The sequence below is a fragment of the Typopeltis vanoorti genome, chromosome 1 (assembly GCF_054136105.1).
Source record: "Typopeltis vanoorti isolate ZY-2024b chromosome 1, IOZ_Tvanoo_1.0, whole genome shotgun sequence".
NCBI classification, from domain to species: Eukaryota; Metazoa; Arthropoda; class Arachnida; order Uropygi; family Thelyphonidae; genus Typopeltis; species Typopeltis vanoorti.
The window spans coordinates 62932446-62952268 of NC_143549.1; the positions used below are offsets into that span (position 1 = coordinate 62932446).

A 19823-nucleotide genomic window follows, 5' to 3' on the forward strand; every position below is an offset into this window, starting at 1 on the left:
ACAATTATGATTATATTTCTTAAAAAAATAAAGGTGTTTTTGTAAACCTTTGGTCCCAATTGTATGTTTGTATATATAAATTACATGCAAAATTATACCCCGAGTTATGCGAATTCGACTTACGCGCTTTTTGTTGGTCCCACCTACCACGTAACTTCGGGGTTTTACTGTATATATAAAAATATAAATATGGATGTAAAGGTCGGAATACTTACATATAAATGTAAATATGAATATTGATACAAAATTGGAAATATAAATGTTAATCAGTACTTAGAAGCTACATGTTATATATGCAATGGAGCATGTAATAATAAATTACCTCCTGGTAGGGTTACTATTGGGAGGAACGTGCGCACGTGCATGCAGACCTAACCAAGCTCACTTGCACAACTTTGTATAATAAGAAAAGTACATGTACATTTCATGTTACTTTTTCATATACTACTCAATTTCTACATTCAAATTTCCATAGATGTTGGAAACCTCATGTTGAAGATTTCTGGAAAAATAACTATGTGGACAGGAACAAAATTTAATAACTAATATTTATGCATATTTTGCTAAGTTCAAGCTGATAATTATCAAGGGGCACTTGAGCAAGCAAAAGACAGAAATTGAATTGATCTAGAGAACAAGGAAGTCACCTGCCTGATGCTGGATGGTTTGATTTCCAAGAACTATTTCCAAGAACAGCCTTTGCAAAGAAAAACCTTTGTAGTTTTTTGCAACAACCAGACTTGCTTTCATTTGATGAAGTGATCTTTATCCAAGCCTCATGGTGCTAATTCACTTCTTAGTTGCCTATATCATATCTGTGTTCTTTTTTTCCCACCCATGGTTGTTTGTCATGGTAGCCGAAGATGCTGGGTATTACAGTGATATGGGATACTATTAACATCTGGAAAAGAGAGGAGACTGGTAGTTTTTAATCTATCTCAGATAGGCAGAAACTTTGTTGGGTGATTTGTAGATTGAGTTAATCATGTATCATTTTAAAAGACAGCTCAATGACAGCTGTTATGCATTCCACATTAGGGATGCTAACAGTCCATGATATGCCAAGTGCAATATTAAGAGAAGATGCAATTCATTCTACCCTGGTAAAAAGTTTTGAAAATACCTATTTATTGAACAGGATGGTATAAAACAACATTCTAGTATCTGCCAATATGAGTGAATTTACAGATGAGCACAAAGAAACTATATGACTAGCTTGTAACAAGAGTTTTCAAGAAAAATGAAACTAATCTGTTGATTAACATTGATAGATTAATAATATCCTTATAATCCATAATTTACTATGCTAGAATGAAGTCTCTTAGGCTCAATAAAGTCCCTTCTTTTCTAAGGTATAATTACAGTGGATATTATTAAGAAAGTGTAAAGTTGAAAGAGCCTGTGAGTCAAAACACCAAAGACCATCAATATACCTCAATCAGACTGAGTTTCAGGGTGGAGATGAATTTAGGGAGAAAAAGCTATAAAAAATTGAAAAAAAAAAATTGCTATAAGTTAGTAATAGAGGAGTATCAAAGGGGCAAGTCCAGAGCTACATCTTCAGTTAGCTGTCCTACCTAAAATATCCCAAATAAGGCCGAGCTTAAAGAGCAAAGAAAAGGCTGGAGAATTATTTTAGAAAGAAATATATCTGTCATCTACTGGTACATTGTGTAAAAAGAATGCTATTAAAGCAAACTAATTAGAGTTGTGCTACTCTAACCGAAAGTCCAAATAGTTGTTTTAAATTTTGTAAAAAGTTTTCTTTTTTCTTTAATGTAAGATGTTTCTTGCTTGTTGAGTTCTCATGCCAAGTATTTAATAAATTTCTGTATGGATAGGACAATTTTATAGATAGGAAAAGTAAAGACAATAGGTGTATGTTACTAAATGGGACAAGGAATGTCAAAAAGAGGGAATTCTATTTTTGGCATTCTCTGGCATGAAGTAATCGCACACAAACAAACTCTGCCATCATGGCAGAAACATAACATACAAAGTGGACAGTCAAGAGGTATAGTATTATCAAGAATATCAAGAAGGAGATTGTAATGCTAAAGCATAACAATCATTCCAAAAGGTATGATTGTATCAACTGTACCAGAGAAATACCTCCTCGTTTATTTTTATTTTGAATGAGACTAGTTATAACTAACTTCAGCTCTGCATATTTACTTCCATTTACTAAAATCAGATATATTATCAAATTTAATAAGACAAATTTAATCATATTAAGCAGAAATTAATATATTAGACTATCATCTCTTTACATATATAGAGTATGTATTGTGAACAACACTGAATTTCTCTATAGATATGAAGTTTTTGTTGGCGATTTTTTTTTACCGTAATTGTGGCATATCAGGACACAGCTTCTTAGTTTTTAACTGTTACACAAGGGATTTTAGGTTTTAAAAATTATTTTTGTCTTATTCAAAGATAAGTTTATGATTAGATAAGGTAGATTTATATAATAATGCTAAAGCATAACAATTTACAGGTATATTTTCAAAAAAAATGCAACTACTCATATAATGGATACAGCGAGTACAATATTACTGCTAAAAGTGAATCATCAAAAACATGAATATAAATCGCATTTTAAGCAGTATTATCTATAAAAATGTACAGGAGAAAAAAAAATGTCACTTATATGGTTTAATTTATTAATAAAGGTTAATTATAAAGCACATATGAATAATCAAAACTTCTGGTTTTACCCCTCTCCCTCAAAAAAAAAAGTTTACTTTAGGAAAAAGATCATCTTCAGAAAGGCTGTTTCAAACAGCATATTAAAATATTTGCAACTTAATATTTAATAAAACAATTAAAATAACAATTAACAAATAATAATTTTTGTAATGTTCAAACAATTAAGTTATGAAAAATTCTTAGAATGCCAACATCATGCCTGGTATCAAACCTCAATTTAATGTTTTTGTAATGTAACTGTTTCAAAAACCCTAAAGTCTTTAAAAAAATAAGATTTATATATGCATAAACTGGGGGATGAATGTGAATCTGATGATTTGGATTAAGGGCATCTAATTGACATCAAAGAATGGTTCATGGAAGAGTCCAGGAAAAAGCAAGTGACCAGTGGTGCATTGCAGGGCTCATTACTTGGTCTTCTGTTGTTTAATTTGTATATGAATATATAGGAAATAATTTAGCAGGAAATATTCAGTTGTCTGCTGAGAATGTTAAAGTGGGAAGACCAATGGTAAATGAACATGATGCACAGACCCTGCAAGAAGACTTAAACAGACTAGCAGTATGGGCAAAGGCAAGTCACTGTCAGTTTAACGTGGCCAAGTGTAAGGTGATGTACTCTGTGAAGAGATCACAAGCTGTGTACCATATTGAAGGAGCTGAACTGCAGAAAACTGATGAGGCCAAGGATTTGAAATTTAGAAGGCATATTGCAAAAGGTAACCAAAACAGCAGAGATTATGTGGTTGTTGAAGACACACACACACAAGCACAGATAGAGAAGTTACTGTTCCCTTACATAAGGCTTTAATAAGTCCACATCTAGACTACTGCGGACAGATATGGACTCCTGGGTTCCATAGGGGATGAAAAAGTTGTGGAGAGGATCCAGAGGTGAGTGACAAAGATTGTGGCAGGTCTGTGGAATGCTTTCTATGAGAATAAATTGATGATCTGTATGCTTCAAAAATTAGCTGATTGGCACAAAAAAAGAAAAGACATGATAGAAGCATTTAAGTTATTAAAGGGGTTTTACAGGCCTGACACTAAAGACTTTTTAGAGTAATGGCAGGAAAACAAGGGGTCACTCGTGGAAGCTATGCAAGAGTGTGATTAGCAAGGATATTATTAGTACTAGATTTTTTGCTTGGAAGAGGAATGGGTTGCTAGAGATAGTTGTGGGCATTTCATCAGTGAATGAGTTTAAGAAGAGGTATGATAAGTATTGTGTGAATGATGTGTGTGTGAATAATGGATCTCCCATGATGAATCTAACTCCATGTAGATACCTGTATAAAATAATAAGGAAGGAGAGATTGAAGTGGTGCTTATGAATGAAGAAGTGGGTAGCATGAGTATAGAGAATGAGAAAATAAGTGTCAAAGACAAACAGGGAGACTCAGGGTGGATAGGGAAACACAGCATGAGAAAGGTTGATGCTCCATGAGGATGTGAATGTATGTGTAGACAAAAAGGGAAGGGGATGACCTGGGATGTAAGGAAAACACATTTGAAGAAGGTTCTGGGATGAGTAAGAAGAAAAAAAATGGCTTGAGGAAAGTAAGGGAAAGTCACATCTAATATGTGATATCAGTGAAAATGTAATAGATACGGGAATGAGCCATTTCGTATTCATATGTTTGTATATATGAATGCTACAAATATCAGAAACAAGAGTAATGGTTGCATTGATTGAGTTTGTTCACCCAAAAATTGTTGGAATAAATGAGCGATGACAAGATAGCAATCAGTTTGATGAGGATGACATCCTGATAAGAATAGAGATGGAAGGATATGATGTATTTTGTGAAGATAGAAAGGGTAAAAAGGTAGGTGGAGTGCTATTGATGATAGAAAAAGAATTATATCCATACAAGATAGAGATGCAAGGGAGGAAATAGTGGTAGTGGCTTTGAAGCAGTATGGTTTGAGATAAAGGTGAACAGAATGAAAAACTTCATTGGATGTTGCTATAAACCTGGTAATGTAGAGCATAGTGACCAGGAAATGTATAAGCAAATTAGCTAAGCAAATGGGAGAAGGGTGATTTTAATTATGGCAATATAGATTGGGATGACAAGATAGCAACAGGAAATAAAGAAAATGAGTGAGTTTTTGAGGGACATTACCTCAAGTAGTATGTAACAGAGGGTACATGAGGATTGAAGGTCTTAGATTTGATCATATCAAAGGATGTTATTATAAATAAGCTGTCAAATCTCCATCCACTTAGTGAGAGTGACCATGAAGTGATTACCTGGGTAGCTGCCAACCATGTGAGAATTTCCATGAGGAAAAGGTATATGCTCAGGAGACAGCTTGCAGCTGTAGCATGGAAGGAGGAGCTGCATGGAAAGGAAATCACTGCTGCTTGAGCGATATTCAAGAAAGAACTATCTAGTAGAAGCAATGTCTAAATATATTCCAATGGTCAGAAGGATAAATGAAGAGATTAAGCATACAATACAGAGAAAAAAGGCATTATGGAGGTAGCATGAGAAGAGTGGTAACAATTTCATCAGGAATATAAAGAACAGACAAGGAGAGTGATCAGTTGGTAAAGCATACTAAAAGTTCAGTATGAGCAGCAGTTAGCTAATGAAACAAAAAATTATGGTAGGATGCCCCTGACTGGAGAAAATGGTATAATGACAACAGCTGCAGAGGATAAAGTTGAGATATTTAATAAGTAGTTCATAAATGTCTTTTATTTTGAATATAATATCATTGAGAGATTGAGAGCAATGGATGATGAGGAAGAGAGAATGACTGTGAATGAGGAAGAGGTATATGGGGAATTAAGCAAACCTTGTATTAATAAGTCTGTGGGACTTGATATATCACTGCATATTTTGAAAAAATGTGCCACAGAATTGTTGACATCTGCCTTGACATATTTGTTTAATGAGTCTTACGTTGGATAAAGTGCCAAAGGAGTGGAAGGAAGGCAAGATTGTACTGCTTCATTAAGGAGGTGACAAAATTCAGGCATCAAATTATAGACCAATTTATGTGTCAGGTGTTGTGGTTAAAGTATTGAAAAGCTGGCGAGAATCAGGATCGAGAATTAGGTTACACAACAATGGTATTATCTTTGATGGATAGCACAGATTTGCTAAAGGAAGCTCATCTTTTAGTAATCTGCAGCATTGAACATGAGAGATGGATACACTACTGTGTATAATATACAACTCTATCCACTCTAGTTTGACTATCAGCTTGCAGTAATCCATCAAAGGCCTTTGTAAAGTCTAAGTATACAGCGGTATATCTAGGCTTTGCAAAGTTAATAGTCAAACTAGAGCATATGGGCATGGATATTAGACTAGTGTACTGGAGTGGAGTTTGGCTGTATGACATGTATCAACAAGTTGTGTATGGGGGAACAATATCCCAAAAGAAGAAAGTTATTAGTGGTGTGCCTCAGGAGTCTGTTTTAAGGTGATTGCTGTTTAACCTGTATGTTAATGATATTGGGAAAGATTTATTATTATTATTATTACCCCCCCAAGACCTCATGGAGTCAAAGACTCATCTGGGAGGTCCTTTTATCACACACACACAGCTCATCATACCGTGTTTTAAACACATTCAAACTCTTTGCAGACACCACATTCTCAGGCAAGGCATTCTAATCATTCACAACTCTGCACGAAAAAAACCTGCCTCTCACTCCCCTACTCACACCCTCTTTATACAGTTTCCAGGGATGACCTCTGGTTCTCCCCTGATCTCCCACTATTCTCTGTAAAACCTCTCCAGTTGATCCTATAACAACCCCTTACCAACTTGTAGGTCTCTATCATATCTCCCCCTCTTCCTCCTGTCCACCAGACTCTGCAAATTACATCTTCTCAATCTTTCCTCATACTCGGCATTCCAGAGGTCAGAAACTACCATAGTCAGTCACCTCTGGACCCTTCCCAACCTTTTCTGGACCTCTTCATCCTTCTGAAAACCTGGTGACCAAATCTGAGCACAATAGTCCATGTGTGGCCTAATCAAAGCCTTATACACCAGAAAAAGAATCTCCCTACTTCTACATGGCAGAGTCCTCCGCATCATTCCCAGAAGCCTTTGTGTTGTCTTCATAATTATGATGATGCATCCCCTAAATTTTAGATCCTTATCCACTATAACCCCCAGATCTCTTATTTCCTCTACCTCCAACAATATATTCTCACCAAGCATAAATTCTGCATCTCCCATCTTTATTTTCCAAATTTTAAAACCTTACATTTTACAACATTGAACTCGCATCCCCATTTCCGTGCCGAATCACTCAATCTATTCAAGTCTTCCTGTAAGGCCACAACATCTTTGCTACACTTCATGGTTCATCCTAACTTTGCATCATCTGCAAACAACTAAATATCTCCATCGAAATCTTTGCCAATATCATTAATATACAAGTTAAACAGCAATGGACCTAAAACAGACCCCTGAGGCACTCCACTAGTGACTTTCCTTTTCCTGGATATCGCTCTTCCCCCCCCATACACAACTTGTTGATACCTATCAGATCGCCAGTCTCCAATCCAATGCACCAATCTAATATCCAACCCCATTTGCTCTAGTTTGACTGTCAACCTTTCATGAGGTACTCTATCAAAAGTTTTTGCAAAATCCAAGTATATTACTGTGTATCCTTCTCCTCTGTCCAAGGAAGCAGCCACTTTATTGTAATAAGTAAGTAGATTACTAAAACATGACCTCCCTTTAGCAAATCCATGCTGTCCATCAAAAGATAATACCATTGTTGTCAACCCAACTCTGAATCCTAGTTTTCACAAGCTTCTCCAACAACTTAACCACAACACCTGACACACAGATAGGACTATAGTTTGATGCTTAGGGATATACAGTTGTTTGCAGATGATGCAAAGTTGAACGGAATTATGAGGAATAGAGCAGATGTTGAGGCCTTACAAGGAGACTTGAGCAGACTGAATGGGCACACAAGTGGGGTTAACAGTTCAACATTGTGAAACGTAAGGTTTGTTTTTACTCTTGGTGGAGATATATTGTCGGAGGTAGAGGAAATAAGTGATCTTAGGGTGATGGTGGATAAGGATCTAAAATTTATAGGACACATTGCCGAATGGTGAGGACAACAATAAATTCTGGCAATGATGCAGAGGACACTATTGTTAAGAAGTAAGGGGGTGGTTCCATTATATAAGGCTTTGATTAGGCTATATATGGACTATTGTGAACAGATTTAGTCACCTTGTTTTCAAAAGGGATATTGGAAAGTGTCCAGAGGTGAATGACAATTTACACAGTGTAGTAGATATGAAGAGAATATTATATGATAAAGGCCTACAAGTTGATAAGGAGTGTTATAGGATAAACATTGAAGAGGTTATTCATACCATGGTGGGAGATGGTAGAGAACAAGAGGTCATCCCTAGAAGCTGTATAAGGATAGCATGAGCAAGGAAGTGAGAAGCAGGTTTTTTTTTTTTTTGCATGGAGAGTTGTGAATGACTGGAATACATTGCCTTATAGTGTGATGTCTGTAGGGAATTTGAATGTGTTTAAGGCACAGTATGATGACAAAAGGGACTTCCTAGTTGAGTCTGCATGTCCATGGAGTCTTAGAATGATGATGATAATAACAGTACAAACTTACCTGCAGTACCTCAGTAACACTTATAGGGGGTCCAACCACTGAGCATCCTGTCCTCATCATATTTTCACTGATTATTTCCTGGAAGGAAAGAAGCATAACAATTCCACATATTGTAGTTTCTGAATAAATTGAGTAAAGTAGAATATACAAAATTAATTTAATAAATTAACAAGTTGCAGTAATGTTTTGTGAGAAACTTAATAGTGGCACTTTTAAAAGGCACCAATTATACAGTACACACACACAACTATGACCTACAAGTATATAGATTATGTGCTGGTAGTTGATGTGCAATTCTTCCTACATAGTGAAACAACTGCCAAATCTTATTCAGGATAAGATTTGGCAGTTCTACTTCTTTTTCATCTCTTTGAGGATTAGACATTTGCCTGTTCTGGCTTCACTGCTCTTCCTCTCTCTCTCTCTCTCTGGTCTATATCTATCCAGGTCTTTTGGTAGCCGATATCTTTCCATCCTAAATAGATGTTCTTTCCATTTATCTCTCTATTTTGATATTTTAATTTATGTTATAAATATTTAGTTCTTTTCTGATGTCTTCATTTCTTATATGGTCCAATTTTGTGCATCCTTTAATTGCTCTTAAAAATCTCACTCTGTAGCTTGTATTTTATTTTCATGTTTCTTTTTAACATTATATGTTTCTGAACCATATAAGAGAGTAGGAGTGGCCATTACTTTGTAAAATTTTAGGTGAGTTTTCCTTCTTCTTTTTTTTTTTTTTCAGTGTCCTTTTAATTGTTCCACAGATTTTATATATGTGTTTATCTTTTAGATATATTATTATGCAGCCTAAATAATTAAACTGTGTCACCTGTTCTATTATTTTATTTTCTATAATTATTTTTGATCTAACATGATCCTAATCTTTAAGTGCCATGACTTTTGTTGTTTTCTTTTGGGAAATTTTTAAATTGTATTGTTAGCTTATTTTGTTTAATTTGGAAACTAACTTTTGAAAGTCATCTTCATTGTCTTATAATATAATCTGATCATCTGCATATAGCAGTGTATTGATAACAGTTTTTCTGGTTAACTAGATAACTTGTTTTATTGTTGTTTTCCATATTTTAATAATCTGATCAATATATATATTGATATATATCAATATTTATATATATAAACAGTCCATATATATATATATATATATATATATATGGGGTAGATAGTTTCCACAGAAAACCGCATATAAAAAATCACACAAAAAGACCTAACTTACGTTGAAAAATTAGGGATATGTTCCATAATTTACTAAAACCGAAGCAATGAATTAAAATAAACCTAAAATCGCATAAAAAAAAAGTTTATAAAAATTCAGGAAAATAAGAATGCTTAAGTTTGTTTTAAAGCTTTATTCATTTAATTTTATTGAAAAGTAATAATTTTTTTTACATTTTTTCATCAGAATTATCGTCGCTATTAGACAATATTTGGCAACGTTTGCGAACTGGTGCGAAATCACTTTCATCACCAGAAGAGATAGCCAGCGCATGAGATCTGTATGGTAAAGGCAATGATGCTTCACAAACAGAATTGGCTTCACCCTCATTCTGTGCTGATTTTCTTTCTTCTGACAATGTAATCAGTGATTAAACTTTGCGATGATGATTTTACTAATTTTTTTATACAGCTCGCAATATCCATACATACAGTTCTTCAGCTCACACTGGAATTTAAAGGCTCGTCCAGAATTTGGTGTCATTAACAAGAAAATGATTTTCCAATTTATTGCACAGTTCAAGACCTACTCGAATTATATTTACAGTGAGGGGGTTTTTCTTCCGCTTCACTATCGTTTTCTGGATCTTCGACGATATCTAAAGTTAATCGATATCCAATAATATCATTGTCACTTAAGGCATTATCCACAAGCAATTCATCCACATCATTCTGGCTAAAAGTATCAAATCTTCTTCACCAATTTCATGTGCCAAAGTAATAATTTCAGCTGATAATGTAGATGTTTGAATGGTTGCACTGTTTGCAATACATCCAGGCCATGCTGCTTTCCAGTAGACATTTAAAGTTTGTGGTCTTATTTCAGCAATAGCAGATGCAACATGATTTAAACAGTCCAAAATAGAATTTTTTTTCCAAACAGCAGTTACTGTTAATGATTCATTTTCTAGTTTATCCAATATAAATTGAAAAGTGTGTTTAACATAATATTTTTTTGAAAGTAGTAGCAATTATGCCTTGATCTAGTGGCTGAATAATGCTTGTTGTATTGGGTGAAAAAAAACACTACCTGCACGTTTGGATGTTCTAAATGCAGATGACTTGGTGCGTTATCAACAATTAATAAAAACTTTAAAATCGAGAGCTTTTTGCTTCATATATGTTTCCACTTCTGATACAAAGCAATTATTAAACCATTCAGTAAATACAGCAGCTGTTTTAGATCTTTGCCTTTCACAGAGCACGTGGTCTTAGAGATCGATTTACTAGGAGGGGAGGTTCCAACATTTGATCCTCTCATATGTTGCTGCGAAGTAACAATGTTACTCAATCTTTGCTTGCTTTACCCCCTCCCCTCCTAGTAAATCGATCTCTAAGACCAGGATTGTTTTGGAAGAAAAGGCCTTCTCAGACTTTGCAATGTAAGTTCGACTAGGCCTTTTCTTCCAAAACAATCCTGTTTGGTCAGCATTAAACTTGATTGGGACAATATCCATCATCTTCAATAATTTTGGCTAACTTCTCTTGAAAATTTTTGGCTGCTTCTTCATCTGCTGCTGCAACTTCGCCTGTAGTCTTCACGTTATGAAGTACATTCCTTTTTAAAAACCCGGTTGGCGGTTAGGCTTGAATACAAGTATTATATTATGTTTTGTTATCCTTTGCTAGCCGAAAATTCTTTATCAGCCTGGGAAGTGGAAGTAGATGACTCCAATTGCTTTATCTGTTCATAAAACCAAAGAGCTTTTTGTTTAATTAAATAACCACTTATAGGAATTCTCCTTTGAGTTAATTATTCAATCCAAATTACGAGTGCTCGTTCTGTTTTTTTCTAATAAAGCATCTCTTGAGTACAATGATAGTTTGGCACTTAGTTTTGTGCCAGAAATTACAGATTTTAATATTGCGACTTCATTCTTTTTAATTTCTCTTATAGTAGATTCGCCTAAATTAAAATGTTTACCATATTATTATGATAGCAGAATTTAGACTTAAGATAATGAAAAGACAAACACTTACTCACATACAAAATTAAACTTCACAGACACTCACTGCTTACACGTGACTCACGTTACACCAGAATGTGCTGCAACACATTGTTCATTACGTACAATGGGGGAAACCCGAATTTGCATGAAATATGCACCGCATAACTTCAAAACCGCATAAAAAGAGACCCGAGTCCGCGCGCGTGTGTGTGTTGAACAGAGTTGGAGATAAGTTACATCCCTGTCTGACACCCTGATTAATTTCAAGAATTAAACTAATGACTAGAATCTTTAAACATTACTACTAAAGATAAATACATCAGTGATATGAAATGTTTTAAATATGTAAGAACTTGGCTAACAAGATAGCCTATGATTTCCAGTCTACAAATTCTAAGTTTGCATCTTATTCTGGTTTGGATCTCCATAAAGATCTTTAAGTAGCACATGTACATGTGCTGTGTTCAGAGGCCTAAAAGGCTCAAATACAAGTATTATATTATGTTTTGTTATCAAAGCAGGATTACTGGATTAGCTAACTCTTAGCCCATCCACAATTTATGGCTATAAACCATAAATCTCACTTGCAGAACATTTTGTGAGCGAGATTCTTATAACAAGAAAGCTTCCATTTAGTGTTCTGAAATTAGTCTCACTTGCTATATAAAATAACTTCACAACAATGTCTGCAACATGCCACTTCTAAGTGACATGTGTACGCTTCATGCATCCCAAACATTTTACAAATGCACTTCAAAAACAATATATTGGCCTCATAGCTTAGTTGCTTCAGCAGTAAATCCTTCCAACCAACCTGACTATCAAATTTCATTAAGTTCCATTCCCCAGCAAAATTATTCTTATAAGTTTAAATCATTTTGTCAAATTTCATCAATAAAACTTTAGCAACTAAAACCAAATCACAGACATTATTATTATTAGTAGTATTATTATTCAGGCCTCCATGGAGTCAAAAGACTCATCGTGGGAGGTCCTTCCTAAGAACATAAAGTCTGTCAAGACTCATCGAGGGGAGGTTCCCCCTAAGAAACACAAAGTCTATCATACCACTCCTTAAACTCATTGACTGTTCTCGTCCTCACCACTCTATCAGGCAATGCATTCCACGGCTCAACCACCCCCCATGCAAAGAAACCACTCCTCACCCTCTTGCTCACAGTTTCCTTTTGTAACTTCCAGGGATGGCCTCTTGTCATTACTCCTTCCCACTGTTCAACCAAGCGAAAGAACTCCCCAGTGTCAACCCTGTAACCACCTCTCAACAGTTTAAAAGTCTCAATCATATCACCTCTCCTTCTTCTATCCGCCAAACTCTGCAGTCCACATTCCCTCAGCCGATTCTCACAACTATCCTTGTACAGTCCTTCCTGAGACCATCTTTGTCATCCGTCTTTGTATCTTTTTCACAGTTAATTTATCCCCATCAAATCCTGGGGACCAAATCTGAGAACAATAATCCAAGTGTGGTCTGATCAGACTTATACAACGGAATGATAACCCTCTTATCTCTGCAGGTCAGTGTCCTCATAATTGCAGCAATCCTCTGTATTACCTTCACCACATTTGCAATATGTCCCCTAAACTTCAGGTTTCTATCAATCATCAACCCCAGATCTCGTCTCCCCGACTTCCTTCAGTATAACTCCTCCCATAGAGTATGCAGCATCCCATCGATGTTTCTCAAACCTCAAGACCTTACATTTTGCTGCATTAAACTGACACCCCCATTCATTTGCCCATCTATCTAGCTTATTCAAATCCTCTTGCAGGGCTACCACATCTGCACTATTACTAATAATCCTTCCCAGCTTCGCATCATCTGCAAACAACTGAATATCCCCTTGCAATCCACTGGCAATGTCATTGATATAAAGGTTAAACAATATAGGTCCTAGTACTGATCCCTGTGGGACCCCACTTGTAACCTTCTGTCTCCTTGAAACTGCTCCATCATACACAACTCTCTGATACCTATCAGACAGCCAATCCTGAATCCAGTTGGCCAATCTGACATCCAGACCCATGTGTTGCAACTTAAATATCAGCTTATCATGTGGCACCCTGTCAAATGCCTTTGCTAAGTCTAAGAAAATTGCAGTTATGCCTTTCCCTCATCTAATGTTCTTGTAACTTTATTATAAAAGGCTAGCATATTGCTAAAACAAGAGCGCCCTTTCACAAATCCATGTTGACTCTCACAGATAACATTACCCTCATCTGCCCAGTGCTGTATACGGTCCCTCACTACTTTCTCCAAGATCTTAACTACTGATGACACACAGACTGGTCTATAATTAGACACTTCCAGTCTGTTACCACCCTTATGCAATGGCACTATCTTACCTTCCTTCCATTCCCTGGGCACCTTTGCCAAAGTCAGACATTCATTGAAAAGCCAGGTTAAAGGCACATTCTCTCAAAACTCGTGGTGAAATACCATCCAGTCCCAAAGCTTTATTGACATCCAGAGTTCTCAGTATCTGAAACACACTCTCCTCCTGTACCTCTAAACCTTGAACCTGCCCTATCCCTCTAGCATTAAAACTGACTCCTCCAGGATGAAATACTCCAATAAAGTGGTCATTGAACAATTCCACTATGTCCTCTGCACCAGTCACTCTATTCCCATTTTTATCCCACAATATCATTCTTCCACAGTCATTTCTCCTCCTACTGACCACATAGCTAAAAAATTCCCTAGGATTTTTTTTGGATCTTAGGGCCAATCTCCTCTTATATTCCAGTTTGGCTTTCCTTACCACACTAGTCACCCTTCTGGCCTGTGTCTTATATTCTTCACACATCCTCTCTTCACCTGTCTCCTTATATCTCTTCCATAGCCTCTTTTTCACATGCAATTCCTGTTTAATATTGTTTGTCATCCACTTTACTCCAAATTGTGTCCTCTTCTTCACTCGTGGTATACAACTTGCCATTGCTGCTAACAAATATTCTTTCACAATTTCCCATGCACTAACGATATCCCGGCCTTCCAATTCCTCCCTCCATGAAACTTCCCGAAGTTGATGTCTAAAACTATTATAATCACCTGCTTTAAAATTCCACATAAGTTCCCGTCTCTTTGATACTCCTGCATGTCTATTCATTTTCCAAGTCAAAACCATATGGTCACTCTCTCCAACTGGTGGGAGAGATGTCATCTCAGTTATTATCAACTCTTCTGATGCTATAACCAAATCTAAAAACTCTTGAACCTCTTGTTCCCTCTGTTACATGTTGCCTAAGACATTTGTCCCTCAAGAATTCTAGAAATTCCATTCCACTATTGCTACATGCATCTTCCTCTCTCCAATTTATACTACTGTAGTTAAAATCTCCCATAACAATCATTCTTCTTGCACTTGCCAAACTTAACTGTCTAAACATCTCCTGGTCCCCATCCTCCGTGCTTCTGGGTCTGTAGCAACACCCCACTAAATATCCTGTCTTGTCTACCTCTACCTACACCATATGCTCTCAAAATCATTTGTCTCACTTCCTTCCAAAGCCTCCACTCTTAGAGGACATAGGTCATCACTTATCATAAGCAGTACCCCACCACCACGCTTTCCCCTCCTATCCTGACGAAAAATGCTATACCCAGCGACTTCTATTCCTGTTATTATATCCTCTTCTGTCAACCACGTCTCAGTGATCCCAATAATTTTGGCCAGGCTGATGCTATCTGCGCCACCAATTCCTCTCCCTTATTCCGGATACTCCTGGCATTAGTATAAAGCATATAAATGCTATTGTTTCTATACCCAGCATTATCCCTTCTAGACTTCACTGGGCTCAGTGTTACCAGACATTGTCTCCCTTCTCCCAAGTATCCATTCCCACAAGAGGCCACCCCTGCTATTATCCTCCCTGGGACACACTGACTCGTTCAGAACAACAATCTCTCCAGATGCCTACGTCCTTCCTCATTCAAATGTAAATGGTCTCTCGCATACAATTCCTCTCTTTCCTCAAACACACTCCAAGCATCCACATATACCAGTCCTCTCTTGTCACACATTCTTGCTATTATGCCATTCAATATCACTGCTCTTCCGCTCAGCTCATCATTATCATACCTAGGCAACACACACACTATTTTTCCTCTCTCTGTCTTCTTCTATACAGTCTCAAGCAAAAACCTCGCATCACATTACCACTCAAGTCATTCGTTCCTACCATCACAATCATCTCATCCACCCTTTCACCTCTCTTAATTGCCATAGCCACCCTTTCTATTGTTCTTCCTGGCAAACACTCCTCACGCATCCTATCTTGAACACCACGGATCATTGAGTAGCCATACATTATACTTCTTACCATTCCCTCTCTCCTATTGTTTCCATTCTCTCCTCTTCTTTCATATTCCCTCTCCTCTACTGCTATTCTCTCTTCTAGCATTCCCATACCTCTCTCTCCTACTGTTTCCATTCTCTCCTCTTCTAGCACTCCCATACATCTCTCTCATTCCCTCTCTCCTACTGTTTCCATATCCCTCTCTCATTCTGTCTCTCCTACAGTTTCCATTCTCTCATCTTCTAGCATTCCCATACCTCTCTCTCATTCCCTCTCTTCTACTGTTTCCATTCTCTCCTCTTCTAGCACCCCCCCATACTTCTCACTCATACTCCCTAAATTCTCTCTCTCTCCCCTACTCTGATTCTCCTTGCATTTATCTCTTCCATTCTCCTAATCTTATCTTTCATACTTCCGCTCTCATTCACAAGACATTCCACCTCCTCTTTCAACTCATCTATCTCCCTCTGCAGGTCAGTCACTTTTAATCTAAATTGACTCTCCCAAACAAAACCATCTCCTAAACTTTCACAGTCACTCACACCTTCCACACTATCAACTATTATTTTTTCATTCATATATATCTTTTTTTCATTCTCTCTTATCATTACTTGTCCTCTTACATTCATTCCCCGTTCCTGGAGCAACAAAGTCGGATATCGATATTTCTAATGCACTTATTTCCTCCAACTGCCTGCATTTTGCGCATATATGCTCTCCGCTCTCTTTCACAAGCCACATATCTAATTCCCGAGACGCATACATGCCGCAAGTACTGCATGCCACAAAGTCCCTTATGATATTGCTAATAATTGAGTTCTTAAATGGCAGAGGACTTGGCGATGAGCCACTTGCGACTGCTGCTGAATCCGTCATCATTCCTTACTGCCAAGTAGTGTAATCGTTAATTATTCAATTAATAAATTCCGTTAAATAAATAGAAAAAAAAATACAAACAATTACAAGCAAAACAAAACATTTAAGTACACTAAATAAAATGAAATATAACTAAATAGAGTAATGAAAACTTAGCTTCGTTTTGTCTTCCACCGTTATGCATTCGATTCCGAAGGTAACCAAAATATATTATATCGCGACAGCAACTAACTTCCAAAAAACAACCACTGAAGTACACTCATATTCAGAGAAACAATTTAGCACTCAAAAACGTAGAAATACGGGGAAAAAAAACGGACTATTCACCAATTAAAAATCACTTTCTTCTACACAGCTCAAATTCACCACCACATGCTACGCCGACGCTAGCGCCCCTATATCTTTGTAAGTAACCTAATTCTCAAATATGAAGAGATAAGCAAAGCTTTTATGTAATGGAGCACCTTAGATTAACCTCCCTACTGGTGAGATGGATGAAATAGTGAGACGAAATTGCACTTCTCATCCATGTTATTCAACAAGTGTTATAGAATCGTATCCAGATTTAGCTGGATGTCTATAGATGTCAAAGGCTGGTTTGGGGGGATTAAAACATGTCTTTTGACTGCAGCTCTATTTTTATTTAATTAAAAATAAAATAAAAATGTAATGAGGTGATCCTATGTATTGTCTACCTTTGTTGTACTTTTGGCAATAATGATGAGCGAGTATGATATTAGTGATAGGTTAGTAAGATGGAGCTCCACTGAATTTTAAAATTTAAAACATATGAATAAAGAAATTAAAAGCATAAAAAGAATAGGATACTATTAAAATATGAGAATAAATCCTATAATGAATGGTGCAACATTATTAGCAAATACTTTATAAAACTTGTAAAATTTAAACATTAAATAATTAAAAGCTAGAACATAAAAACTGTAAAGGATAAGAAAATGTAAAAGGCCTTGAAAATAAAACAATATATAATGAAACCGATTTATGAGACAAAGGAAGGCCATTTTGGGAAAGCTGTCCTCAGGATAAAATAATAAAATTTCGTAGTGTATGTTATGGAGCTCCATAACATAGATAATCTACATAACATATACTATGAAATTTTAAAGGGCTTAGTCTATACCAACTGAGCTACTCTGTAGCTCAATTGGTATAGACTAAGCCCTTTGGTCGGAAAGACCTGGATTAGATTCTTGTCCATGACATGAGTAACCTTTATCTGGTCTCTTTCGACTAAAGGTGAGTTAGCTGGTCTCATATGGAGGTAGTTTTCTTTTTTTTCACCCAGAAACTCAGGTTTCTCGTCCCTCAGAACAGGCAAACTGGCCCATGAACACACACACACACATCTACAGTTATAAAAACTCAATCTCTCAGTCGAGGAACGAGGAGAACACCACACAAATAAAATCTATGTTATGTGTCAATGCCATTAAGATATTCTGATTGGTCGGAAAAGTTTTTTTTTTGTTCTTGGGAAGCTGCCATAATATACACTATGAAATTTTATTATTTTATTCTGATGACAGCTTTCCCAGTAATGGCCCTCACTTCACCCCATAAATCTATTTCGTCTTTCATCATATATTTTTATATTTTATGTTTCACTCTCAAGGACTTTACATTCTTTTCTTATCTTTTACAGTTTTTATGTTCTAGTTTTTAATTTTCTAACATGTTTCATTTTTAAATTTTATAATGCATTTACTAATCATATCACATCATTCATTACTGGATTTATTCTCATCTTTTAATAGTATCCTATTAATTTTACTTCTTTTAAATGCTTTATTCATATCTGCTTTAAATTTTAAAATTCAGTGGAGCTCCATCTTACTAATTTACCTATCACTAATATCATACTCTTTCATCACCATCTACAATCTTCAATCTAAATTTCAAAGACCATTATTGCCAAAAGGACAACAAAGCTAGGCAATACATATAATCACTTCATTAAATTTTCATTGTATTTTTAATTAAAAAATAGAGTTGCAGTTGAAAGACTTGTTCTGATATAGGGTTCGCCATTACATAAAAGGCTTATCTCTTAATTATAGCAAAGATTATGGAGCAACATGAACTAAAGTTAAGAGACAATATAAAGTACTATAATTAGTACTTAATATAATTTTATTAAATTCTATTCAGGCAGAGCAGTGCAACTGAAACATATCTCTGCAAATGATTGAATTCAAACAAAAATCAGAATGACTCAAAATTGTTGATTCTTAACCACAAGGATTAATGAGAATAAACTATTATTTAGATATTGGTCAAGTGTAGGTGAATAACTATTTTAATTACCAACTAGTTTCGCCAGCTTATGCTGTCGGCTTCATCGGGGTACAATCAGGAAAGCAAAGAAAATGAAAATTACAAGCTAAACGTTAACTGGCAATTCTATTTCAATAACAAAATAGTGCACGTGAAACAATACGCATGTCGCGGATATATGATTTACTTCACATGGTGTATTCCGGTAATTGGATTGTATTTTTTTTTTATATATATATAATATATATTATTAAGCTATATAAAACACAATGAATTGATAAAAAAACCGACACGTTTTGCAAGTCGTTTGACTTACATCTTCCGGGGAAAGAGGTAACTTAAAGTTAAAACGCAAAGAAAAGAGAAATTATTAGTAATAGTTCATACTAAACAGTTGTGGCCGTCTGACTATTCATAAAATTAAAAATCAGAGTGCAGATTCAAAGTAATGATGAGTTGCTTGTTGAGATGCATTTTGTAGTTTGCGCTGAAGTTCATTTCTTGTGTGTGTTTATTGTTCTAATTAAAGTCTTCCATATGTCTGGTAGGATTAAACCTTGGTTCCTGTTGAGGTTATTTGTGAAACGGGCAACTGTAACAGCCTCTTTGAAGATTCTGGAATGGCAGTTTTCTTCTATATATGGCATAAGACTTTTATTCCATTCAATAATGTGGTTGGTTATAGAGAAGTGGGAAGAAAGGCCAGAAATATCTTGTCTGTTGTTCACTTCATTAAATTTTCAAAAGGAAACAAAAGGAACACATGAGCTATGTTAAAAACAACAGACAAGATATTTCTGGCC

At 35.9% G+C, this 19823-nt stretch overlaps 1 protein-coding gene across 3 annotated transcripts in view; it reads right to left on the reverse strand.

The window, feature by feature from the left end:
* LOC150110032 (clathrin heavy chain 1-like) overlaps positions 1-19823 on the reverse strand; it is a 244312-nt gene that overhangs the window by 200851 nt on the left and 23638 nt on the right. For 2 of the 3 annotated variants that reach the window (XM_090390818.1, XM_090390808.1), the window contains exon 2: positions 8348-8425. In XM_090390818.1, coding sequence (XP_090246944.1) covers positions 8348-8407 — 60 coding nt within the window. In that variant the 5' untranslated portion in view covers positions 8408-8425. Of the gene's footprint in view, positions 1-8347; positions 8426-19823 lie in introns of those variants that run through there. The other variant, XM_090390827.1, reaches the window with a different exon arrangement.